General features: G+C 42.0%; 1 protein-coding gene across 2 annotated transcripts; it reads left to right on the top strand.

Annotated features, from left to right (window-relative positions):
• Window positions 1-276: 276 nt before the first annotated feature.
• Window positions 277-27,296, top strand: NUTF2 (nuclear transport factor 2). 2 transcript variants are annotated; one of them, XM_049805566.1, is made up of 5 exons: window positions 277-360; window positions 10,934-11,051; window positions 14,476-14,547; window positions 18,646-18,744; window positions 26,765-27,296. In XM_049805566.1, the coding sequence occupies exons 2-5, from the start codon at window positions 10,953-10,955 to the stop codon at window positions 26,876-26,878; spliced, it is 384 nt and encodes a 127-aa protein (XP_049661523.1). In that variant the 5' UTR covers window positions 277-360; window positions 10,934-10,952; the 3' UTR covers window positions 26,879-27,296. The 2 variants fall into 2 exon arrangements, with proteins under 2 accessions (XP_049661523.1, XP_049661522.1); XM_049805565.1 differs by lacking the exon at window positions 277-360 and adding an exon at window positions 812-1,729.

Here is a 27,296-nt window from a genome sequence, read left to right as displayed (position 1 = left end):
CGGGAGAGCCGCGCTGAGGCGGGAGAGGGGGCTCGCCTTCCCCTCCCCCGCCCCTCCACGCTCCGCCACTATCCCACAGTGCTCCGGGGCACCGCCTGCGGGGCCGACGATGCGCGGTCCCCTTCCCTTCATTCAAATGAGCCACCGCGGGCGGCGGCGCGGTGCACGTCGGGAGTTGTAGTCCTCCACAACCCTCCCAGTGCGCGCTCCAGCGGCGAGCGGGACTCGCTGTCCCGGCGTGCCGCGGGGCGAGGCCGGCGGGGCGAGGCGGGGTGGGGCGGGGCGGGGAGCGCGGGCGACAGAGGCTGAGGGGGTTCGCGCCGCGTACGGTGCCGCCGCCGCCATAGTGGGAGCTGCGGGGTGAGTGCGGGGGGGCGGGGCGGCGGCGGCGGGTCCCCGGCGGGGCGGCGGGAGCGGGCCCGGGCCCGGGCCGGGTCGCCTGCGGGCCGGCCTATGGCGCCGCCCCTCCCCTCCCCCCGCTCCCGCGTTCGCCGGCCGCGGCCCCGTGGTCCGGCCCCGGCCCCGCCGCGGGGCGCTGCCGGCAGCCGCGGGCCGGGCCGGGCCGGGCCGGGCTGGGCGGGAGCCGGCGGCCGTAGCCGTCCTGACCTTCCCCGTCTTTGAGGCGCCGGCAGCGCGGTCCCCGAGGGGCGGCGGCCGGGGCCCGGCGCCCGCGGTTACCGGCTGAGGGAGCCGAGCCGCCGCTGCCGCCGGCGGCTCTGCCCGAGGCTGGGGGTGGGGTGGGGTGGAGGCCGGGCGCGGCTCGGCGGGGCCCCGCGTGTGGGCGGAGGGGGAATGGAAGGTCCCCGGCCCAGCTGCTCCGGGCGGCTGGGGGGAGCGAGGGGCCTCGGCCGGGGTGAGCCCGGGCCACAGGCTTAGGGAGCAGATCCCTTGGCCGGTAGGTAGTCGGGAGGGGAAGGCTGCTGCTCCTCAGCCTCGCCGGAGCACCGGCGTAGCCAGCCTGCGGCAGCAGCCGGCTCTTCCCGGGAGTGCTGTCGCTGCCGAATGCTCCCGGGTGCTCAAGGCTTTGCCGCCGTCACGGTCTGAGGCACCGGGACTTCTCGACACCGAGCCCGGCGCCCCGCCGTGCCTTTGCAATGGTTTGGTATCGCAGGGAGGAGAGGTAGACGGGGTGAACTCTTGGAGCCGCAAGGAGATGGTTTGTGCAGCGTGAAAGGTGCCCCTGAGTATGCTTTCTGCTTCGAGTGCTTTTGATGTTCTTATTGTATTACTGCCTTGCCAGAAGGTTGTGCGAGGGCTGAAGTTAATCTGACCTGGTTGAATCACTTTGTCACGTAGAAAACGAAAGATTCACGCTTCCTTGGAGTAAAACTAGCAAAAGTGCACGTGCTCGGCGATCTGCTGTAGCCGTCTATTTTTTTCCTTTGAGTCGCCGGTTTCCAGTGTAATTCTACAAGGGATGATTTTTTTCCATCCGCCTCCATAGCTGTTGTCACATTTAGCTTTAAAACCAATCAAAACCTGCACAAATTTACAGTAGCAAGGAGTGTATGTTGCATTTTGTTAATATGAGATGGCTTTCTGAAGATATTAAGTCCCAAAGATGCTGTTCTTGCAATTCAAATTTAACTAGCTGTCTAAGGCAGGCTGTAATAATACTTCAACTGTTCGTTCTCATTTGAGGTCCATCATTTCCAGTGTAAATGTGTCTTTTTAGAGTTGGATTTGTGGCATACGCATTGTATTGCAGTCGAACTGGAACAAAGCCCAGGTAAATGCTTGAAGAGGAATCGGTTGCAGAACTGTTGCTTGAAAGTTAAATCTGATTCCTTAATCAGCCGCCTTGTCAAGTTGATACTCTTTTGAGTTCTCTTTTTCTGGGGGGAATTGTGTTCAAGCAGTGCTTTCTGTGTTTGTGTGTAGTGACTTTTAAGTTTTCTTTTAGCAGCAACAACAAAAAAAGGCATTTCGCAGATCTCCACATAGAAGTAAAGAAATTACTGTATTTAGTATCATTATCAGTGAAACACATCATCTGATTTAAAGTACAGTGATATTTTGGCTACTTTTGGACTATTTAACTATTTTCCCATTGGGGTCCTAATTATTATTTCACGTTCTTCTCTAAAAGATTGCAAGTTATTTGGTAGATGATTTGAAATATATTTGCTTTAACATCTGTATTTGTTCAGTTCTTTAGAAAAATGCAAATGGTAACAACTTTCTACAGTTCTCTGCTGGGATTTCTTTTGTCTCTGTTACTAATAATAGGGTTGTCTAGTGATGGCATGGAGTATGTTTTGTGTAAGGATTGCAATATATACAAATAGCTGGTAACATTTTAAGTATGATTTCTTTCAGTTGTTTTAAAACTAGTAGATATTGTGGCTTCACAGACAGTTTTGATATTCATATTTGCATATGACCAATTTGTGTGCTTACATACCATGTTTCTGGAAGCAGGACTATTGTGTGTTGCAAGCAGGGAAAAAAAGGAAGTAGCAGGAGGAAAAATGTGCGGTTTTAGAAGCGTAAGATAGGTAGATACTGTAGGAAAAGTTTTGGTGGTTTTGTTTTTTCCAGGTGTATCTTGGAAATTTGGAGCTTAACCAAAGACTTGATACCAGTTGTGTGGAGGTGAGGTATAACAAGCCTTGCTTACACACCTGAAAAGCTTGCAGATCATGGAGCATGTCAGAGAAAACTTTCCGTATTTTGAATGCTGCCAGTCAATAATAGAGGAATGCTGTGGCTAAACATAAAATTATGGGGTAATATATTGCAAAGTAGCAATGTTATCTTGGCCCTCTTGCATTTAGCACTGCACCAAGGTACTTAGAGTTACGTTTTTTAGGGGTGACTACCTTTGTGCTAATTCAGGGCTGTTATTTACACAACTGGCCACTTTGACAAACATACTACAGTGATTGTTTTCGAATGTGCCAAACTTCAGTTGTGAACCACAAGAAAACTTGCAATGGTCAAATTGCAGTTGTTGGTAGAAGTTCTATTTAGAATAAAAATTAATACTGAATATTATTTTGCTGCTGAGTTTGTGAATGAACCTGGTTAAGTTTTAAGTAATGATTTGATAGAGAAGAACAGATTGTAACTAAAGTTTGGTGTCTTTGCTTCTGTAACTTAAAAATCAGCTCCTAATTTTCTCTTAGCCTGAAACAGTTGTCATGATAGAGACAGATGGGTAGAAATATCTTATATTCTGCTGTTTCTTGGAGATTAAATGTTACTATAAGGTAAAGAAAAATGTGTTGCAGTAGTTCTCCCCTCCAGTTCCCCAGTGCCTCCTCTGTTACTTTAAAACTGAGCTGTCTTGGGTTCATCCTGGGGAAAAGAAATGTTACTTCAGCCTTGTAAACTTGAATTCAGTTTTTGGCTTGCATAAAGAATACTGTGGAAAAAATGGCAGATGTGTAGCATTGTGGCTATTTCTTAACAACAAAACGTTACGTCTTCCTCTCCGATTATATGTACTATAATATATGTCTGTATATTTGAAAGTCATCTCGACTGACTCTTTGTGACTGTTGGGTTGGCAGGTTGCGGATAGGATAAGCATCAAGCTGTAGGGACAGTGAAAGCTTTTCCAGAGTCCGCCCGATATGTTTTGTTTATTAGTGGCCTTGTACTTGCTGACATCTGTAACCAAAAAAATATACTTCAGGTTGGCATAATCCCTGCATTAATTTGAAATTCATTTCATTAATGAATGAAAAGACTGAGAAGGGGAAAGTAAATTTATTTTCCATATTTTTCAGAAAGAAACAGTCTGCACCTTGTCACTCTTCCCCTTTCTCCCTTTCCATCCTTCCACTGTTCACATACCTAGACTTAATTATTTTTAGATCTGAAAGCGTATTTAGAATAATGTAATTTCTGGCACAGCGCAGCCCATAGCAATTACTAGGTGAAGGTCTCTATTGAAATCAATAATTTCTGATTGGCCTGGAGCAGTAATTTTCAGATTGTTAACCTCCATGGATCAGTCAGCTACTGCGGAGATACCCAAGAGAAGCACTTCTTTCTTTCGGTCTTTGAATGCACAAATTTGCCCCTCAACTGGAAATTTAATACATTTTCAAATGGAGAAAAATGGACCACTAAATTGGAATTTACCAGAAAGAGGTACAGTGTGTTTAAGATAAATGACTGATGATGTATGATCCCCAAGTAAGTTCTAGTATTTCATCATCCCTGTGTTCATGTGCATTCTGCCTGGCCTGGGCTTGTTTAGCCTAGAGAAGAGAAGGCTTGAGCGGGGCTTAATTGTAGCCTCCAATATCTGTGAGGCCTTTATCAGGAAAATGGAGCCAGGCTTTTTCACAGGGGTACTTGGTGGGAGGACAGGAGACAAGGAGCGTAAATTGGAACAGAAGGGATTCTGGTTGGATGTGGGAGACCTGCCCTCTGCATGAGGATGGTCAAGCATTGGAACAGTTTGCCCACAGAGGTTATGTAGCCTCCATCATCAGAGCTTTGTAGGGTCAAAGTGGATAAAGGTGTGGGCAACCTGGTCTGATCTCCTAGATGACCCTGCTTTGAGCTGGAGGGAGGTCCCTTACAACCTGAACTATTCTGTGATAATTTGTATGTTTTCTTCTGTTGAGAGTGTATGCCTTTGCTAAAGGAAGATGATGACCTGTTATCAAGTGATTCTTGTAGTTGAATAGATGATCTGTTTGAGAGAAGATTAACTGGTCTGGTGATGCTGGTTCCATTGTATTCCTAGAAAGTGTGCACAGGAGACGCTCCTATCTTCGTAAGTTTTAGTGGCAATAGTAAAGAATAAAGGAAAAACAGTCTAAAAATGGTTTGCTGCTTTACTTTGTCTTTTTTTACTGCAGTCTAAAGTGCTCACTCTTTTTAATCTGAGCTATCAAAAATACATGCATGGTAGAAATTGCATAAATAACAGGAACTGAAAGAACTGAGAGCTCTTTCGTTGTCCTTATGTACTCTTGTTAATCAGTAGTGAAGGGTGCAGCAACTGTTGGTCTAAATCATGTTTGCCATGGATTCACATGTACCCCTCGACCAATAGCACCAATTTAAAAGGAGCATTGGTGTTCTCTTGTTACACTGATTTTTCAAGCCTTCCAGAAAACAAGCTTGAATGCAATCTTAACAGAGTTTAACTTTGGTGCTGTGGTGTGTGGGGCCAGCTCTAATATCCAGAGAGCATGGTTTATTTATGGTCTGATTACTTTTGGAATAAGCGTAGTCGTAACTTGATAATAGATGGCATTCTTTTTCTCCAGTAGCATGTTAGAATGTATTGGTTGGAGGTTTTTCCTCTTAAATCCTGTGTTTTCTTTCTTGATGTTCTACAGAAAGTCTTTACTGAGTTTATTTGCCTGTGATGCTTGTTCATTGATTCTTTGAATACAGCTTGCTTTTTAAATGTGGCAATCCCTGGGAGACCACCTTTGTTTTCTTTAGCAATTTATGTTATACTTTACTATTGCTCATACTAGTTTTTATTGACATTTTCAGAAAATGTAGGATTCTTATAGAAGTGCAGGTCTGCCATGCTTGAATTCAAAAAGACTTCATTTTTTAAATGGTTAGCAGTAAACTTACATATGTCTAGGTCTGATAATGCAGTAAACATAACTGCTGGTTGAAATAATTATTTGGTCTTTCTCCATACTGCAGAGATGTGACAACACCTCACCTGCTCCAAATGTCACTGGTGCTTATATGTTTCAGGGAAAGCAATTTGTTTATTTGTCTGTCAGCAGGTGACTCTGCTTCTGCCAAGTAAAAAGGTGGCTTTTCCTCAAGTTACAACTCTGAGTAGCTCTGGTGATGCCACTTGAGCAGAAGGATGGACTTTGTGCTGCAACATGCTGACAAAGAATTGTCTTCAGGTTGTTTTGTGGTTTCTTCTTTGTCGAAGGAAGCAATGGGAAAAGGTTTCACCCAGACCTTCTGCAGAAATGGGACTCTTAAGGACTGTGTTCCCCTTGGGAGTTACAGGCAGTCTTGGTGTGTTTGTGCTGCTCTCTCATGCCCAGAGTTAAGGCAGAGAAGGAAGAGGGATGAGTGTAGATAGGGACACCTAAGCAGTGACAGGCAATGGGAAAGATTCTGGTTTTCTGGATTTTGTGGACAGAAAACCTGTTGCCTGAGGCCAATGTAAGCCTAGTCTAATTCAAGGTCACTCATGGCCAATGTGAAGGTTCTGTTCTCTTCCAGTTCTCCTCTGTCTCGTAGCTTGATGCATCTTCCTTTTTGGTGCTACTGCTCCCTGGGTCATGCATCTTCACATGATACTGGTGCCATGTGCCAAAGCAGATAAGGGGGGAGCTTAATTCAGGCAGCTGTCTCCCTCCTGGGCCAGCAAGGCTGGTGGCACAGGACACAACAAGCTGGAGGAACCTGTGGGGAACAGGGGAGAGAGGCTTTGGGGTGTAGTGTCCCCTTGGATGATTTTGCAAGGTTGAGGAGTAACAGAAGCACTGGGCAGTATAGACTGTGTGGGCTAGGCTGCTGGTATTCTGGGGCCCTGTGGAAGTCCTGCTGATGTTGGGAGTCTGTGACTGCATGTAGGAACACCTGGTGGTGTTGGGAACTGGGAAGTTCTGCATGGTTTGGGGTATGAACTCCCTCTCTTGTGTTGTAGGATGTTGAACATGGGAGCTTTGCTGTGCATTCAGGGACACTGTGTACCCCAAGGTGTTGTGCAGCAGTGGCAGTGCCAGGCCAAGGGATGGACATGGGATGAAGATACTGGGGATACCATGGTACCTTGTAGGATGAGGTTTGTAGGAAGTGTGGTGAGATGTGTAGAGGGCCGGAGTTTACACTTGAGGATGTGCTGGTGTGCGGCCTGGCAAAGGCATTGGAAAATTTGATTTAGATGTCACTGGAAAAGTCCCATGTGGAGCCATGATCCCAGTTCTGCAGTGTCAGCATATACCTGTTGAAGAGAGAGTTGCTGGCAGCTGCAGCTTTTGTGCACTGTATTGGGTTTCAGCTTGAGCACTGGCTGCTGGGTGGTATTTGAGGTGGGGATAAATTCTCTAATGTGAGCAGATTCCAAGAAATTGAGTGAGTAATGTGAGTAAAAGTATTATACTCTGTGTTGGTAGCTCAGCTTTGTTGCTGTGCTTCTGCAAAGCTGTTAATCAAATGGACTGTGATGTTTTTAAGTACATGTGATGAGGTAGGTTTGGTTTGAAGTGACAAAGGAAAGAAAATTAATTAGCTAAAGGAAACTGTCTCCTTTTCCATGGGAATTAAGGTGGAATATCCAGTATTATACAGTGGTAATTTTCAGCAGGTTCCTTTAAAAGGACAGGTGTGCCACACCTTATGTGCTTTCTAGCTTATTGAAATTTCTTTTATCTGGCTTAATATTAACTGAATATTCTTGCTTCTGTAACCCCAACTTTGAGTGAACCACGGATAGATTTGGCTGGATGGCTCTGAGGTACCTCTTTGTTGTCCTAGTGTTTGACGACATCAGAACACGTGCATTGTTCTTATCTTTGGAATAGATCTTAAAAGCCTTTTATATTACATTTACCTCATTAAAACAGCCTGATAAATGTATCAATACAATCTTATATGGATTATATCTCATTGAACGGGACTGGGCTTCATGACACAGAAGATCATTCCTATCTTATTCTTTCTTTAGGTACATCTCTAAGCTTCTTACATCTGTGATGACAGGCAGAAAACATAAGACAGCATGGAGGAAAAGGTGCCAAATCAGAAAAGGAAAATAAAAAACCTTTCCAGGGAGAGTGAGAGTGTTCAGCAAAACCATATAGGAATGGCACAGGAAAAAGAGCAAGGTTGTGACAAAACAAAGCAAAAAAATAATCAAGGATCATTAATTTCAGCAGCGCTTTTTTTTAGTTTGTTTCTCACTTCGGGCAAAATCAACATTGTAACTGGTCAAATTTATACTGTTTTTTTTTTTTAAATTATTATTTAATGGTATTTTACCTGCCAAAATACAAATTCTTTTTTTTTTTTTAGAAGGAAATAGTAAGCTAGCATACTAATTTTTAGTTTTAGAAACCATAATACTGCTTTCTGTGTTTAAAATAAGAATTCCTTAATTTCTTGCAGTCTCAAAGGCTTTCTTACAGTGTCAGGATTGAACAGAAGGTATCTGGTGCTTGAGTGAGGCTGTTGTGCCTTGAGGAGCTGAAAGCCTCTGGGTCCGAACAAGGTGCAGTGCTAGCATACAGCTTGATCTTGGATAGGTATGATGGTACAGTGAGCTGCTAAGGGTAAATACACATTTTGTGTGTGGGGGAAGATTTCATTTAGCAGTAGCTAACATACTTTAGCTTCAGGAGAATAATCTAGTGGGTTTTTGCTGTTCACTGCTTCATCTCAATGTTAGATGTGTGGCTGTTTAACATCGATACTGTCAACTAGATTTGCACTTGAATGTTTAGGAAGGATACCTGATAGTGATGTGAGTTCATGGGTTGGGGTTGAAGCTATGACAATCCATAAAAAGTGAATGGAAGTGATTTTCACTTGGACTGATTGTTAGCTCCACCACAGCTATCCCAAACCACACACTTCTAGGTACCTGCAGGTCTGGAATGGAAACAGCAGACTTCAAAACTAAATACTAGTACTTCTGGTTTTCCAAACAAGACATGAGAGTCCTCCCAAACAGCAGGGTGGGCAGCCCTCAGTAAAGTTTCCAGGGAGTTGGTGTGATGGTTTTAGGGTGGTTTTCTTTCAACATAACATCATTTAATGCAGTCTGAAGTTGTTTGATTTCTACATCTGCTCCAGGTTAGACTGGTATGTGGCAATTGGGGATGTGCAATCAATACAACTTTTGTGAAGAAGTAGGTTTAAGTTGGTCGGGATGTGCATGTGGTTTGGTTTTTTAAACCTGTTATACTTGGATGGGTTTTTGTTTTGTGATCTGTTTTCCCAGAGGAGTGACCACACTGGGTAAAACTCCTTCAGACTTGGTCCTGTATTGCAAGTATTAGTGGAGCACACATGATGGTGGCTGATGCCAGATTTTAGATCTTTTTGGAGCAGTTCAAATATTAGTTATGTGGCAACAAGTCTTTGAATTGTTAGTCTATGTTAGTGTGCAAGGTTACCGAGTTTGACGTTGACCGTATTGCCTAGGTGGTTGATATTGAAATAAGGATGTTTAAAAATGGGATAGGTATGTTTCTATCTTAAGTTCATTTTTTACCTCATCCTTGACTAAAATAAATTTCTAATGTGCACTTAAGAACTAGCATGCAGCCAGCATCAGTTGGGTGTCAAAAACTGTGGAGTCTGTGGCATGCTTTTGTGGCACGTTGTCACAACCAAAGCTCCTCCTACTGAACCTCTCCTCTTTTCACAGGCTATAAAATGTCCTTTTCTTAGCAGGGAGAACCACCTTGCCAGCTGCTACATTCTCTGCTCCACAGATGCCAAAAATTTTTCCCTCAAGTAGTTTGGGTGTCTAAGCTTAGCAGTTGTTCTTGGTTTGTATTTTACTTTGGTAGTTTAATTTGCTGCCCTGAAAACTTGTATGCTACCTCCTGTTATGCCATTGATAAAGATAAATATATAAAAGATATTTGCTCTTCTCTAAGTCTGGCCATATTTGTGTAACCTTAAAACTTCGGGCCTAGGGTTTGAACATATTTCAGTTCCTATTTGTATGCATAAAGCTCAAACAGCCAAAAGCCTAAAATATGAAAAGAGCTTTCTTTTTGTACTGTGCACAGAAAGCTAGGCCTAGTAATACTTGCTGTGGAGATCTTAGGAGTATGTTTCTTGCTTCTCTTAGAAATTTGTCAAACCTTAAACAGGTGTGTGAGTAATTGACCTCTAAAGGAAGCCAAAATAACTGTCACATCCTGTGTCCTAAAACAGAATTTATGCCTTTCCAGACTCGCAGTGCAATACAGACCTGTAGCTCAAGGGTTCTTGGTCAGAGATTGCAAAGAGGGACTAGTGGCTGTCGGATCTTGATGTTTAGCAAGTATAATTTAGTTTGCTTGAAGTAAACTCAGATCTTAAAAAGCAGCATAGTGGGTTTTGAGTGCAGCATTGTTGTGTTTTGACTTTTAGCTTAATTATTCAGTCTTTCAGAGAGAGATCAAGATAAAGAAAAAATGAATTTGCGTTCTTGAAAAGCTTAATGGCATGGTAAGGTGATCATCTGTACTGATAGTGCACGATAGTTTCTAGACTGGGCCTGTCTGAGCTGCTGCACATGCTGTATATTTAATCCCTCTACAATAGAGGGACTCATGTTCAGAAGTGTGTGATGCTTCTGAGCTTCCAGTACCTTCACTGGGAACTGCAGATTCTGACCACTCTGAAAAATCATGGTTTGTATTTTGAAATTACTACAGGTTCCAAGATAAATGTCGAGTATACGTCAGCCTTAGTGACAGGGTAGAAGAGGAAAGTAAGCTTGCGTTAAGCAGAGAACTAGTGAATTAACTCTGTTGTGTAGCATTGAAAGGACGCTCTTCCTTAGAATGGCCTGTGGGAGGTGACATACCTGAGGAGCTGAATAGATAAATCAGTTGGGGTAAGCCACTTGCAGACAATCCATATTAACATGTCATTTGTTTACAGTAAATGAGTTCAAGTTGAAATAGCAAGTGCTTGCCAACTTTTTCAGATGGTATAATTTTTGAAATATGTGAATATAAGGTGGTAACACTCATTTTTGCTCTTGTTCTCCACTTTTGTACGCGAGTTGTGACCTTGCGCTGAAATAGCTCTAGAAATCACCAAATGCTATAATAAGGAATTAAACCATTTGGTATCCAAGATTTTTATTTCACAAAAGTCTAGGATACAGAGGTGAGATTTGTCCTACTTCTTCCAAAGAAAAATTTTGGCCAGCTGAGAGGATCTGTGTTTACTGGTGCTTAATACACAAGCCAAGTGCTATGCTTATTTATGTGATTGTTCTTTGATTTTGGGGGGGTGTTTGTTTGTTTTACAGCTTTAGGTGAGGATTCAGAATGGGAGACAAGCCTATCTGGGAGCAGATTGGGTCCAGCTTCGTACAGCATTACTACCAGCTTTTTGATGCAGACAGGACTCAGTTAGGAGCAATATATGTAAGTATCTACAAAAAGGGGGCCGGGGCTCTCTCCCGTTATCTGTCTAGGTTTCTCTATTTTGATGTGTGGGAATAACAGAGTGGGATGGTGGGTTTTATCCTGACTCCAGAATGTCAGTCAGTGCAATCACACTTACTCAACTTATATTAATTGCATTTCTTTTACATTTCACTTCTATTTTGAGCTTTGTTTGCCTTATAGACAGTCAGACTCATAAAAGCCCCGGTTGACTGTAGACAGTAGCTTGTAGTGGAGAAGGCTGATGATAATCCTGTAATGAAATTCTCTGTAAAAACAAATATGCTAGCCTTAGTTTGCCATTAATGTACAGGCGTGGACTTGCTTGGATCTCTCCTGAAGTGGGATGTCATTAAGTCCTACTCTGTGTTTAGCAGTTCTTGCAGGTGTTTCTTGGATCTCACGCTGTATTAATCCTTAGAACACTAAAATAGATTTAAAATTTTTAATCCAGTTTAAATATTTAGACTTTGTGAAATAAATGTAAATTCAGTTTAAATTTCTTCAAAAATTAGGTTTTTATTTTTGCTCCTTATTTAGGGCAAAATAGATTTGGTTTCCAAAATTAAAGACTGTAACTAACAAACTCAAGGAACTCAGCTTTGAGTTTTGGGGGAAGACTCCTCCAGAACATGCAAAGTGCTCTGCCTGTGGAGTTGATTACTGGTGGTGAGGAATCCTGCTGGGTGGCTGAGGTGTTTCAGCAAGACACTCAAGTCTTACAAGCTGTCTAGCAGCATATCCTGTTTTTCATCTGCTGGGTGAGTTGTATGAAGCTTCATCAAGCTCTTGAGGATTGGAACTGTTGCATGAACACCATCTGACACCCCACATCCCTCCTTATACCTCAGCAGTATCCTCCAGCACTGATAACATTTACTCTTTGGATTGTTGTGTATTTGCTATCTGCTAGATTTTTGCCTTATTTTGGCAAAGAAGCTGTGTACAGGGAGCCTATAAAGCAAGAAAAACAAGTAGCCTGTGTTCAATCCACAGCTCTAAATAGGAAGGCTCTTAGCAGTTTCTGTCATGTAATTACCAAAACAAATTCAGTCCTCAGAAGACTGATAAGTACAGGCTAATTTAAATTCCTGGAACCATGGCCTTCCACACAGTCAACTCCTGAGATTTTTTTCCACCCTTAGGGTCTTTCTGCCTTTCATCATTCAATGGAGATACCTATGCAAATGCAGTCAGGAGAACTGTTATGCAGGTCACTGATGTGTATTGTTTTGTGGAGATCCTAAACTATCGAGGAAGGGACCCTGTTTTTTGTGGCTAAAATGCACCAAGGTCACAACTTATCTAAATTAGAGGAGGTTCTGAAGAAATGTGCTTTTACTGATGAGCTTTTTGCCTTCCGAGACCCCATGGAAGCAAACAAATTTTACAGCATGCAGGAACGCAGCAGGGAGCTCTTGGATTTGTTTTGCATTCCTGTATGGCTACTTCCACCACAAGGTTCAGTTTCCTCCTTTAGTGCTGTAATCAGAGTCAATTGAGCTTTTGTCACCTATTCCAGGTAAGGGATCTGGGCCAGTCACTTTTGCTATGAATTGCTTGAGTTACATGAGTTGGAACACTAAGTCAACAACTTGTTTTACGGTTGTCCTCCTGCGGTTGTTTTGCAGGAAAATGCTGTAGCTGCTATTTTTCCTCTGCCTTGGGTGTGTGACGACTTATAATGAAATATTTTTTTATTTTTATGCTGTTTTCTCATCTGTAGGGCTTTTGAGATAGAGGAGAGGTTGCTTTTTGTTCTTGAAGCAGTTGCTCCCAGATTGTTGTTACAGCAAATGGCTATGGAGGTAACCTATAGCAGAGAGTCAGGTGGACGCTAATTGGGTACAATGGGAAGTTGTGATGTGTTTCAGGAAGAGCATATTTCCTCACCAACTTAATCTATGTCGTGTGCTGCTCTTTGAAACATCAGGATGGTCCTGCACCACTGTGCTCACCTGCTGATTGCTGAAGTGGATTTGGTAATGAAGGTTCTGGATCCCCTCTGCTTTTGTGGCTTTCTGTACTTGAAGGCTGTAATTTAATTGCCTGACAGGATAGCCTTGTTCCCTGGTACCTTCACCTGGCTTCTCAAATTATCAGTGTTAGGGGCTGCTGTCATGTATGATGCAAGTGGTGTGGGCCAGATGACTTGCTATGTGACTTTAGATTACACAATCTAAGTCTATTTCATCCTAAAAGGAACATGTCTGAACTCAGGAGACTGTATTCAGAGGCTTTTCATACTGTTTTCAGTTGCATCTGTGACGCTGCAAAGCTTCGCGCTGTTGGCCCTGGTCCCTTTCTTTGTTCTTTTGGCTCTTGCTGCACTATAGTTCCTTCTGATGATATATGGAGGACCAGAAGCTTTTTTAGAGTGGCTGTGACTGTTGTACAGTTACAGGTTCAGCACAGCATGCGTGGCTGAAAGTGGCAGCTTTTTGATGTAGTGTGGGTCAAAAACAGCCTGGAAAATCTACCACAGAGCATACAAACGGAGTTCTTTGGAATGTGCCATTTTCTGCTGAGACATTCAGAGCTTCAGTGAGAGTTGAAGACTGGATGGGAAAGAGCTGGGAATCATGTTCCTGGAAGTATTTAAACTCAAAAAGGTGGAAGGAATAGCCATCTGTGATAGGACGCACAAGAACTTGAGCTATTGGGTATAGGACAAGGGTACTATTTGGAGGTGGCAGCAGGCAGAATTTGAGCTCAGTGGGAACCAACTTAAATAAATTTGCTAAGGTTTAAAACTGGATTTGAAAAGGCAGAGCTATGTCAACAATAGGATATTGTGACTCTGGTTTAAACAGAGTATCATAAATTGAAAAGACAGTTACTTGCTTGTTGCTGTTGCACCTGACACAGCATGGTAAGAATGTCCTCCCTTGTATACTGGAAGTGCTTGTAGGCTGGAGGGCCTCAATCATTTCATGCCACACAGGGCAGTCTGTTAGAAAACCTTTAGAGGCACATTCTGTTTTTCTGGGTGTGAGTAGAATATGCAAATCAGTACCTGAGATGAAAAAAAACTGGTGGTGCAACTCATTTTGTCAGATTTCTTCATATACTTTTGTCTCTCTCCATGCTTGACTTTGCGTCCTTAGGATTTTTTTTTTTGTATCCTTTAGATTCGCTTGTGAAAGCGAACTTTGATCCAAAGGCAGGAACTTTTTTTGGTGGTAGAATCATGATAATGAAATTTAGTCTATTTAATTTCTAGTTGATTATTCCAAACTTTTTCAGTTGCTCTTTGTTTTGTGGGTTTTTTTCCATCTCCCTTTAAGGTAGTTTCTAAATAGCTGGATTTTGAGGATATATGCCAAGTAAACAAAGTCTCTTACCAGGGTTGCTTAAGGGTTATCTAAGCAGGTTGATGATTTTTTTTTTCTTTTCCCCTCAGATTGATGCCTCATGCCTTACGTGGGAAGGACAGCAGTTCCAGGGCAAAGCAGCTATTGTTGAAAAACTATCTGTAAGTCTGTAATCCTTACTGTATGTTTTGGGAAACAGTTCTGAAGACTATAAATTAGTTGCTTCTGAAAATTTGAGTTAGACTTCAGTAGTTTAAAACTCTTGAAGATGGGACTTGTGCTTTCAACTTTTCGTCTTCAGAAGAATGTTACTTGTGATTTAATTCTATGTAGTGGAGTGTTCCATTAGTGGCTCTAATGGTGGAATGTTAATTGACTGTTAGTTTGCAAGGTTATTTTGTGACTGCAATTGTGTTTGACATTATTGATTTTATTTTTTTTTAAAAAAGTATAATTCATAAGCTGATCCCAGGATCTAGAGGAATGAAAGGTGTATTTTTATTCTTTTAAAGCAAGCCAAGGAAGTAGCAATAGCAAACCAGTTACTTGGATCTGCATGTCACAGAGGCTAAACATGTTGCTGCAAGGAACAATTTGTTTTCTGATACATAAACTGCAAATAAGTTCTACAGTGGAGAACCTGACTTATCCTCAATGCAGCATTTGTTAGCTGTTCAGATATCAGCGGTTATGGTTCAGGACTTTGAAACCAGTGTTTCCTCTTCAGCAGTGAGAGGAAAGCATTTCTTACCACATAGAGACTGAAACTCCGTGTTCATTTAGTTAAACTTGGAGAAGTTTTATCTTTTTTTTTTTTTTAGTAAATTCATGCTTCTGTTATAAAACTGGGTATACTTACAAGCTGACATCAGACTAGAAAATTTGTTTCACTTGCAAGATATGTGGAGGGTGTGCTTTAGGTCCTCGGGCATTCTGCTCAGAGCATGGTATATTAGGCAAATAGACCATTTTTATTACACATCGAGGAGAAAAATCTTTGTAACTTGGATGCTTGTCTTGTTGCACAGCTACTGTTCCTGTGTTTTGGAATCACTGCTTTCATCCAGGACATCTTTAATTGTGAAGGCTGAGGTTTGCCCTTGGATCTGTGTTTTAGGTGCCTGCGTTGCCTTCGAGAAGGCCAAACACCTCAGAAATAGCAGAGCTTGCAACTGCTCGCTTCTAGATGAGGAGGTACTCAAGCTCCAGAGTTGCCTGTCCGTGTACTCGGTGTTCTTTAGACTTCTGGGCTAGCAGCCATTTAGATACCCAACCAGCTAAATAAGCATTTGCTTGGCCACAGTGTCTCAGACTGCTGCCTTGGATCTGGCCCAGTGCAGATCAGCCCCTTTCCCACCAGAGCGTTACTCATCTTTACCTTCCCTGTCTGTGGTGCAAGTTGGACTTTCTGGATTCATGTGTCTGCTGCACAGTCTTGCTTGGTGAGTGAAGGCATGCTATATTGCCTCAGGGGTAACTCCTTCTGACTTGTATCCATCCATCTGCTTAAAGTAAGGAAGAAATGTAGTAAAATTATTCCATGCCCTTCCACTGCCATGGCTTATTACAGGGTTGTATCAACTTACTGTGACTCTAATGTCTTTCAGCATACCTCTGTCAGCATTGAGCTACTTGGGCCCTGTTTGCTGTTTCAACTTAATGTGCTTACCTACTCTGTGCTTCTGGAGCTTCTTAGTCAGTTGAGCAGATCACTGAAAGTTTGACACTGAAATTCTTTTGCACTTCTATAGTCTTGTGTTCTTCAATGCCTGGCTAATCAATGTAAGCACCAAGAGGGAGGTTTTTCTTTTACAGCGAGTTCTCTGGTGTGTTGCAGCAACACTATGGCACCTTTTCAACCTACTCTGTCAGATGATGCTAATACAGTAGGCTAAGGTTGTGAAGACATTGCTTTGCCAGCACTGGTGCACCTGTACCTTTTTACAGAGTGGGACTTGACACTTGTTCCTTCTGTCTTGATTGGTGCTGGACTTAGGAGTTGTTTCAAATAGAGTGCCTGCGCTAATCAAGGAGGCAGTGTGATTTACATTGAGCATTTGAGATAATCCTGTAGTTCTACAAATCTCCTGGATCAAGGAGGAGGCTGGGACAGGTAGTGTTGTTGCCAGGAGTGAGTTTAAGCTACTCAACTATATTCTTGCAGAATTTCGCTCACCTGACTTCAGGGTGGATTCCACCATTTTGGTAGTGAAAGTCCAGAGAAGTTTTAGTGTCAGAGGACACTAAAAGCCTTGGTTGTTGTGTGACTTCTCATTTGTTAGTCACTTTTATTGTGCTCTTCATATCAAGAAATGCTTGTCTCCAGTACAGATGGATGTCCATAAGCAGCCATCCTTTTGAGGTAGCTTCTGTCCATCTTAAAAATCAGTGATCTTTCCTATCAGCTGACCCTAATCTTTCCAGAGGGATTTCCCCCACTGCATCACATGAGTAGCTCATTTGGCTGGCCAACCATTGTAGTCCTTTTCTCTGAAGGGGACAAGCAGGTGCTTGAAACAGGCACTGTCTTACCCAGCTTTGTCTTTGGTTCCTTCTCACCATTTTGCAGAGCTCTTGACTCTGAAGCCTTTCCTTCCTCCCTGTCTTCTCTCCCCAGTCTCACCTCTCATTGGTATCTTGTCACTCTGAAAGCTGAGTTCTGGATACAACCACAATCATTTCCCTTTGTCCCTCTGCCTTTTCAAGAGACTCTGCTTGCAGGAGTTGTTCAACAAGAAGTTGTTGTGCTGAGGTGAGATCAGGCTTCATAGTACTCTTCTGTCAAAGGAAGAGTGTGTAATGTCCTAGCCTATGCTTGTGCAGGCTGTGCGGGCACTTTGCACTTTCAAGTTTGGGTTGGTGACCCTGGAGAATACTCTGCTGGTAGTTCAGAAAAGACTGCTCTGGATTTTTTTTGGTTGTTACAAAATGTCTATTCCATATTACAAACCAGTTGGCTCACTTCGCAGTTCATAGTAGGTTGGGATTGTTCTTCCAGCCAAGAGGAAACACTGCAAGCTTTATTAGAGAGTGTTCTTGAACAGCATCCCTCTGATTAGAGGGCTGTTCCATATGCTTCCCCAAGTCCTGATCCTTCCACAGTTTCTGTGTTCTCTGTTATCTAAGGATTTAGCTTCCTGGTATTCTTCCTAGAGCCTTATGCTTGTGGAGCCAAGACTGTACTTTACATCCTTGACAGTATGACTCTGGTCTCCTGTTCTTGTACTTAGGCCTTCCAGGAAGTTGTTCAGGCTCCTTCCACTACCGTGAAATGCAGAACCTCAACCTGTTAACAAACCAGGGAAATGAAGCAAAGGCATCAAAGTACAACCTGAGGTTTAAATGACTACATGCTGCTGTCCGTGCAGTGCATGGACTCTAGCTATCAGCCATGTGGTCACTCAGAGCTCCATCCGTGCTGAACTGCCACTTCTAAAGCATCTAGCATTAATGCAGCTTTTGATAGAACAGTGCCAAAATTCTATTTCTGTGACAGGACTCTGAGATCCCCTAGATATTTGATGTTCACCACTTGGAGTCATCCATGATTGGAATGTGAATGTGGTCTAAGTTGAAAGAGAAATTACTCCCCAATGTCTGGTGTTTCTTAAAATGTGTTCCTTGCACACTTAACTCCAGACATACTTGCATCTGCTACATGAGCATGGAAACCTTTTTTTCTTTTCAATATGTATGCTTTTGATCTCTACCTCCTTCCTCCTCCTTTTCCCCTCTTCCAGCCTGGTACATGGCAAAGACGGTGCCTGTTGCTTTGTTGGTTCCCCTCAGGTGCTGTTACCAAGGAAGGAAAAAAAGAGGAAATGTGGATATGTGGATTTCAAGTCCTGAACACTGGTTCTTGGTCAACCACCTTTCCTTTGTATTCATAGCCCCGATAACAAAGAAGCAAATTTGGAGTTGTCTGTTAAACAATCTTTTAACACTGTTAGGAGCAGAGAAGCTTTGTGCCTTCATCATATGAACTTGCAGCTTGTAGATGAACTAAAGCTCTTCAGGCAATGTCGTTAGACTAGGAAAAGGTACTGCTTAACATATATGGTGACCTATTTAATGTCTCAGTGCTTGAGAAAAACTGCTATGATCAACCCAACCTGAGTAGTTTCATTGCAAAAACTCTCCGTGCAGTACTACCTAAATAATCTGATGCCTCATAATGTTGGATTTGCTCAATCTTCGTTTTCCAAGTTAAATAATGCAATGACTGTACATTTCCTTATTTTGCTTTCTTTCCATTGCAGAGCCTCCCTTTCCAAAAAATACAACACAGCATCACAGCACAAGACCACCAACCTACACCTGACAGCTGTATACTCAGTATGGTAGTGGGACAGCTTAAGGTAAACTCTTTCCATTACAGGTTAACAAATGCTTATGTCTTAGATTTTTGCAGGATTCTAAATCATCCGAAATCTGAAAACATTAAAATGCTCTCTTGGGTGGGGAAGGAATGCTGGTAAGCTTGCATTGGGATGTCATCCTTCTACTGTTCAAGACTGTCAAGAAACTGCTCATCCCTTCAGATATTTAGCACTAGGTAAAATACCTTTAATTTGACAATCGTATGTTCCTGCCAAGCAAAGTACCATGGCTTCTACTGTGTGTACAAATATCACATGGGCTCTAGAAGCGTCACTACTTCCTTTCCTATGTTGCACTTAAAAGCATCATTACAGCATTCTTGGGCAACATAAGCACATCTAGTTTAATGTGCTTTTTGATGTCATGTATGCATTGAGCTATGATTTAGCAGGCTTTTTTTGTTAGCGATAAACCTTCAGTAAGACCATGTTTTTTCTTTGCTGTCACAGGACACAAGAATACAGTCCTGGTGTTAATGCAGTCCAGTACCTCTGTAGTCAAAACTGGTTCAGCAATCGGAGTATTGCCTCTGAGTTCAAACACTGTTGAAACAGCTCATTCTTATGAAGAAGTCAGATTATTTTTCAGCTGTACTATGATTTCATTGCTGTTTAAGTTATACTACTGAACTGTGTAAACTTACCTAGTCTCGTGTTCCTTTGAGGAAATGTTGCATCTAAATATACCAGGGCCACAGACTTGTAAATTAATGAGACTACTTATTAATGAAAGAAGTTGTCCTGGAATCTGCAGAAAATATCCTGAATTTAAAGTCAGCTGTAGGCAGAACTTGCTCACAGTGGGCAGTTTTTATTTTAAAAGTGTGAAATTACATAGAAACACTTAAAATTATGAGTTAGTTTTGTCAGGGTTTGGTCCAACTATACAGTCAAGTCAGGACTCTAAAGCCATCCAGTCTTTAGAGTTACTTGAACCCAGTTTCTTTTAAAAAAGCTGTTTAGGTTTCCTTTTCCTGTTAACTCTCAATGGCACCTCTGGTATCAAAACATTCAAACTTCCACTGACTGTACTGTTAACTAAGCAAACATAGGACTGAATGTTTGAATCTGCTTGCTTAGCTATTCTCCTTAATTGTTTTGGGCTGAGCAGTTAAGAGCAGTTCCCAGTGTATTGCGTCCATTTCTAAGTCTAACATAGATAGCTTTGGCTCTCATCAAAGTTGCTCCTGCTTCCTAGCTGCAAGTTGGATTCCAGCTTTCTTGTTGCTCAATCCCACCTGTATACACTTTGCTGAGGAAAGACAGCCACATGTGGCCATGGAAAGCACTGAATTGCAGGACAGGTATGAAGTCAGACATGCTGATCTCATCTGTCTTACTCTTGGACATGCACAGAACTCAATGATGTCACCGGGACTTTTTGGCTCAATGTCTTGGGCCAGTCACATCGGCACCTGGTTTTGCACAGTCGTTTTTTAAGGTTATTGCACAATTCGTTAAGCAGATCACGGCTTGCAACAGTGATTGTGTTGAACCCTGTGGCAAGATACAAAGTTCTTAAAGATTCTGTAAGCCTTTTGGGTTTTCTCCTTCTTTAGTATGGTCATTAGGGGTGTAGATGCATTCTGGGAGCTTTCCATAAATACTGTGGCTTGGAGTAGTATTTCTTACTGTGCTGTTTTTATCCTCTGAATATTCAGCAAGCTGGAATTACTCAGAGTAATTCAGGGATCACGTGCTAGTGCATCTAGGTACTTGGAACTAGCATATTGGATTAAAGTATGCCTATTGGCATGATCATATCCAACTTGTTTCTGAATTTTTAGTAGGAGAGACAACATTTTTCCACTCTTCACATGTATGCATCTCCAATCTTAGCTTTAAAAATCACATTTTGATGCCTGAGAATGCTGCTCCTCACTGAGAAAGTGTCCAGAAAGTCAAAGTTGGCTTGGAACTTGACTTCTTGCTTCTGCCTAGTGTGATACTTACACAGGTGGACAAATGAAACAATCAGTAACAATCTGTAGCATGACACATACAGTAACCATTTCTGCCAGTACATGAACCTGGCTGACGTATGTAGAGAATACTTCTTGTGCTAATACATACATGTTGACAGCCATTTTAATGCATCTCAATGCTGTTCTTGGTACAGTACAGTAACTGAGAACAACTGGGTTCAGTTAGTGCATTTTAACAAGTGGCTCATCTATAGCTCCAGTTGAATGGGGTACACTTTAACACACAAACATGGAGCTGCATACGTAGTTTTATTTAAAGGTTGCCTTAATGGTGTGACTGTTCAGCTCTTATCTGTTGGTCTTGAGGAAAACTGTAGAGAAATTTGCAAAAGGAAGGGCACTTTTGAGACCATCAGTAGCAGGGTTTGCAGGGAAAAGCCATCCTTTTTATGGGACTGTGAGCCAAATTCTTCAAAGCCCAGTGCAATTAATGCATATGCTTTTGAATTCTCTGCAGTTTTTCAAAACTTGTTGTTTTATGTAATGAAGGATGAAGGAGCATGCCTAATGCTTTCGATAGAGTAATCCAAGAAAATAACGCTAAAATACCTGTAATGTGCCCTTTCTAAGAAGTCATTCTTGCCATGATATTTAAATGGATTTCTTGAGGCCTTAGTTGCTTGAATTGCTGGTCTCAAAAGTTCAGTGGAAACTAATTTTAAGTGAGCTGGGCACATCTTGTATTTCTAACTTAAACCATTCTATTTTGATATTGTTTGATTTTTAGGGGAAAAAACCCAAACCAAAGCAGAAAAACCTTCTACTCTCCCTGCATATACTGTGGGGTGAACTGTTAGCAAATTGTCACAAAGCCTCAGCTCTCTTCTTAACTGTATAAGAGTTCTGAAGAAGTAATGGGGCCAAGGACTATTACTGTCAAACTCTGTATTTCCTTTACCAGAGTATTATGCCTTCAGTGAACCTGCAGGTTTGGGTTGTTTTAAGCCTTTGGCCTATCCTGCTGGAGGGAGATTTAACTGGGGTCAGTTGAAATCATTACTGCTCTGTGACAAGGTCAGGATGTGTATCTGCCTCTACGCTGCTCCAGTCTACAGCCTGGCATGCTAGTACCGATATGGTAAATAAATAAAAAAAAAGCAACATCTTTTTGCAGCAGAATAATCACCTGCACTGAGGGGACCAGACACAACAGCTTCTTGGACAAGATGTTAGAGAGAATTAGAGCATCTAAATAGGTTGAATGTCACAAGTGAGGATCTAACTTGCTGGCAGAAGCAGTACAGTAATCGCTTTCATTGAAAAAGCATATTTACAAGTAAACATATTAAAGATCCTCTTTAATGGATGTTGGGATAGGTAGTAATGTTTTTTGGTTTTGTTTTTTAATCCTTTTGCAGAGGTATAATAAATATACCTCCAGTTATTCTAATTCTGTTATCAGTTTTTATTGCTATTCACTGTCTGGGTACGTGCTTGCTTGCTTCCTCTAGGAAGAGTAAGCATCAGTGTAAGCTTTTAGAAGTGAGTTTCATTTGGTGTGATGCTACTTTGCCAATGTTCATCCAGAATGTCACCCAGTATTTTCAGTGTGCTTCACCTAGTAACATATTTCTCCTGTCATGCTTAGGCAGATGATGACCAGGTTCTAGGCTTCCACCAAACCTTTTTGTTGAAAAGTTTTCAAGGTGCCTGGGTGTGCACCAATGAAGTCTTCAGGCTAGCCCTCCACAACGTTTAACCCTCTACCTTACCTCTCTTCCATGCAGTCCTCGCTGTCCTGGTTGAGTAAGGAGTGCTTTCTTCTCGCTCTTCTGTCAGTTGAGCTCCGCTGAGAAGCATGGCTGTGTCTTGTGTGTTCTCAGAGCAATGTGGCAGATCTGTGGCTCTCCCGGAGAGTGTGAATTTTGAAGTGATTGTTGCAGAATTAATTGTGAATAACTAATTGTTATGCAGTGTTGCCTAGTCTTAAAAGGGAAAGGAAATTTGCAATTAAAATCACTAGATGTTTTTGTAATGCATGCTGAACACTTAAAGCATTGCTTAAAGCCTGTTAAATGAGGCTTAACATCTGAAAGAACCTGCTATCTTAAGTAATTAGCCTTTCCTTTGAGATAAGGATAGCTGCAAGCCTGCAGTTCAATTGACAGTTGCTGGGGGGTGCTGGTGAAAAAGCAAAACTGTCTCTCACCAGACAAGACGAGAAGAGTCATGTTTTCCTACGAAGCTTTGCAGCTAAACTTCGATTACAAAGTAGTGTTGCATCTAATACTCTGACATGACCCATGGTTCTGTGAACTGAGGAGTTTCTACAGTTACGAGCCTCCTGGTCAGAAGGGATGTAGAAAAACTGGAAGAGGTCAAAAAACTGCCAAGTTTGCCAGTGTTTGAGCTTATTGAGCTGGGAGAGGAGGTGGATCAGGGCAATCTGCCTGAAATGGAGGTGGAAAGTAGTTGACTACTTCCAACAACCTGAAAGCAAACTCTTCTTGGTGGTGCTAGACAGTGTTAACAAGGGACAGTGGTTGCAAACAATAACTTGGGAGGTTCAGATGGGACACAAGGGAAAGTTTTTGGTTGGTTTTGGGGGGTTTGTGTTGTTCCCCCCACACACTGCCCCCCCACCTCCCCTCCCCCAAGAAGGTTGAAGCCCTGGGAAATGTTGCCTGGACACATTGTGAAACCTCCATTCTTGGAGTCTTAGAAGACCATAAAGCTGTGGCTGATGCAATGCTGCTGGTAGTCCTGCTATGAGCATGAGGCTGGACTGGAAACCAGAGGATCCTTCTAATCTGATTCTGTGACTTTTTAAAATTTTATTTTAATTCAGGGATGTCATGAAACGATTTGAACTGCATAAAGGAAAGCTTTGTACAAAAAATAAAGCCCCTGTGTTTCAAGCCTGGGCACACATCTGGAATGCAAATTTTTAGTTGGACATAGCTAAACTGGGAGTGGAAAGAGTAAAGATTTTCAGCGAGGTTACCTGAGCTGTGATGAAGATCCAAATTAAAATGGGATAGCATTAGTCTATGCCTTCTAGAGCATCTCAAGTCACTCAACTGTGGGGTTTTGCTATATCTTAATAGGACATATTCAGAATTTTGTAAATGGTCTATAAATTATTTCATTTGCCTTAAATATAGTCTAGGATTTTCCTTGGGTTTAAGATATAGTGTTCCTCTATGCTGTGGAGACATAACATGAAAGGAATAAAGAAAGCAATAATGTGTGACTTCATTGTGGGAATTGGCTGTATGTACAACAGCAAGTGTTTGGGGAAGAATTCCCTTTTAATCTTTTTTCATGTGTCCAGTCCTGAATTGCATATGAAAGGAGGAAATTCTCTTCAAGCCAAAGGATTAAGAGCTGCAGTGCAGCTATGCTTATGAGAAACTGAGGAGACCTGCAGTAAAACTAGTCTGGTGGTGATGCGTTTTTTTACCAGAGTTATGTTTTTAAAGTGTACTCATGTCAGTAATGACATGCTCAAATTTGGTGTGAAAACTACTTGTGCAACTTGTAATAGATGCCTCAGTGACCTAAAAAGAGGAGACCATAGGGCAACTGAGAGTATACTAAATGCTTATTACTGGTTGTGATTAGAAGTGATTCAAGCTGAAATGAGTCTACCTGGCTGGTTTAAACTAAGCCATTAGAAAGGAGCTGACACAAATATGAATTCATTCCAACTTAATCAAAAGGGATAACATTAATAAGATGCTTTACAAAGTCGTGTGTCAAACTTTAATGTACAGTGCTCTGATGCTACTCAATTTTCTTAGATTCCTTCATGCCCAGGAACCTGCCAACTATCAAGCAGTAGTAGGCTATACTAGGATGTAAGTGTTATATTTGATACCTAGGAAAAGCTAGAAGAGGCATAAACCCATGGGTTTCAGCTCACAGGCCACCTCTTCAGGGTGGATATGCAAGCATCTTTTCTGGACAGATCTAATAATGATAATGCTTCCCCTGAAATAATTGGCATGACTGCTGTCATATGTGCTAATGAACTAGATGGGTGGCTGGTCTAATCAGCATAATTCCTTGTGTTCACATTGTGCCGATTGTTAAGGAGCCTCTGCCTAATGCAAAAGAAAGTGTATATCGATGTGACAAAAAAGCTGCCTGGTTCATCAGCCTGTTGAACAGCGACTTTATCGGCACTTACCTTGAGGATTTTTCTTTCATTCGTTTGTCCACTGAACACTTGGACGTGCTCATAATTCTGGACTTGTTGCCTTTGTAACTTCTGGCTGTAGTAGTTTCCTCATTCACTTTGTCCTTCATGGTTTTATAGTAATTTCTCACCTGTTCTCCCCACCCTGATCACACTTTTGCAAGCTAGAGAGTCATACTCAATTTACTTTCTTGAGTAGGAAACTGCCCTGTAGCTGGATCATCTTTCTTGTCCTTCTCTGGCCTTTCCTTATTGTATCATTTTAATTTCTTTAAATAAGAAATGCATGCAGGATTTGATATGTGGGTGCTCTCTGTGCAGGTTTTGGTTCTGTGTTCCTTTCCCAATAACTGCTAACACTGTGCTTGCCTTGACTTTTTTTGAGCTCTCAGCTGGTTTTAAAAAAAATAAATAAAAAATTGTCCATCATGATTTCAGTATCACTTTCCTGAGAGGCCATAGCTAATCTAGGGCCCTTTTTGCTTTTCCTCTGTGGATTAGCATATACTTACTGAAACTGCACTTCGTCTATACCATTTTATTTACTAGACAGTTGTCACTATGAAATCCTTGCAGTGGTTTTAGATTTGAATGCTGCTTTTACATCCACTTGATCCTACCAGTGCTCTGGCAGACTTGCTGTTTTCTGATAAAACTGATGTCCTTAGCAAGTTGCTCCTTGAAGCTGAATTGTTTCACAGTCAACTTACCACTTATGTGAATGTTACTTTTTTAAGTAAAGATTTTTTTTAAATTTTGTAGTCTGCTTTGCTCATCATCTTTTCATTTGCTGTTCTTGGTGGACAGCAGCAGAACATTGTGAATAAACATTCAGCACTTTGACAGTCTGTTTCATGTGCTACTCTGGCTGCTGCTTTTCAGTGTGTGTGTTATTTTTTTATGCATTTCCCCCCATTTTGGAAGCTGAATAATCATGTGCTGAAAGAATAGAGCTTAAAATCCTCCAAAAATGCTGACTTGAATACACTATGGTCAGTAATCAGAAGGCTGTTTTGTAGCTTGGTCCTGTGTGCTGCTTAGGTTAAATCCTGTTGTGTGACTTTTTTTTTTTCAAGCTGAGTTGGGAATCATTTATGTTACTTTGAGGCTTTAATTCCTGCATGATGTCTCTGAGGAGACTGGTAAACATTAGGCGGGAGAACTAGTCTCCCTCTAATACTATTTTCTACCTTTGTAGTAATACAGTAAATACAGCGCAGGCACTATACTAGTGCACCTAGATGAATTGTCAAAGGCAGGAGTTGAGGCACTACTGCAAAGATTCCCTGTGCTGAGAACATCTCATTGCAGCTATAGCAAACGTTTTGCTCCCTTCGAGCTGTTCCTAGACAGTGGAAGTGGGAAGTACTACGTTGCTGGCCAGCTGTACCTGCTCTGGGAAAGCTTTCAAAAGCTTAGATCATTACCTAGATCATTTAGGCAATATTTTGATACTGACTGCTACAGAAACTCCCTTCTGTCATCAATCCAAAGTACAGCAACTAAAAACTAATTTTGAAACACCTTGTTTTATGCCTCTTTCCTGAGCAAGGCCCAAAGAAAATATGTGATTCAACACTGAGGCAGGCATGCTTTTATCAGTGTTGTGAAGCTGCTGGAATGAGATGTCTGCAAGTCTTCCAGAAAATGCCAGCTTCAGATGCTGTTGCAGGATTTCTGTGTCATTGGGCCGTAGGTGTTTGCAAGGCACCTTGGAACAGGACTTCTGGTTGTATTAGTGTCTCTTGAGGTACTATGCTTCTTACTTGCATGTGACATCACTGTTAACGTTAGCTTTTAAGTTGTCTTATGAGGTTTGGGAATATATTTCTCAAGAAAGAGCTTTTTGAACTTTTTTCCTCTCTTCCTACAGGCTGATGAAGATCCTATCATGGGATTCCACCAGATATTTCTATTAAAGAACATCAATGATGCCTGGGTTTGCACCAATGACATGTTCAGGCTAGCATTGCACAACTTTGGCTGAGCTGGCAACCCCGAGGCACCTGTGCTTTTTTTTTTTTTCCTCCTCTCCTCTTACTGGTATTATTCACACTCACGGAACATTCCAAATATCATACACAAACCTGCAGCACTGCAGAGCGTGAGCAAGCAAGACCTGTGACCTGCCCTTCTGCTGAGTTTACATTGTCACTAGATGAGTTTCTTGTGCATGATGTTTGGAAGTTAGACTTAGCTGCATTTGACAAGAGAAATTTGTGTTGTACCAGCATGCCTCGGAAAGAATTTATAATGCAAAAGGTTGTTGTTTATGTACTGACAAGATGCTCTATAACCCAAAGAAATGAAAGAACAGCAGCCTGTACAGCCCAGATATTGATTTGTTCAGATGTTTCAATGCTACATTACACAATAAAACCATGAGATTTTCTTAACAGTTTAAA

The sequence above is a fragment of the Accipiter gentilis genome, chromosome 7 (assembly GCF_929443795.1).
Source record: "Accipiter gentilis chromosome 7, bAccGen1.1, whole genome shotgun sequence".
NCBI lineage: Eukaryota > Metazoa > Chordata > Aves > Accipitriformes > Accipitridae > Astur > Astur gentilis.
Note: the sequence above shows the minus strand (reverse complement) of the source record. Positions and strands in the feature narration are given on the sequence as shown.

Bases quoted from the DNA above. Each gene is read 5' to 3' on its own strand.
- NUTF2 (XM_049805566.1), top strand. From the start codon at position 10,953: ATGGGAGACAAGCCTATCTGGGAGCAGATTGGGTCCAGCTTCGTACAG. The intron at 11,052-14,475 runs GTAAGTATCTAC...TTTTCCCCTCAG, and splicing joins CTCAGTTAGGAGCAATATAT to ATTGATGCCTCATGCCTTAC. The intron at 18,745-26,764 runs GTAAACTCTTTC...CTCTTCCTACAG, and splicing joins TGGTAGTGGGACAGCTTAAG to GCTGATGAAGATCCTATCAT.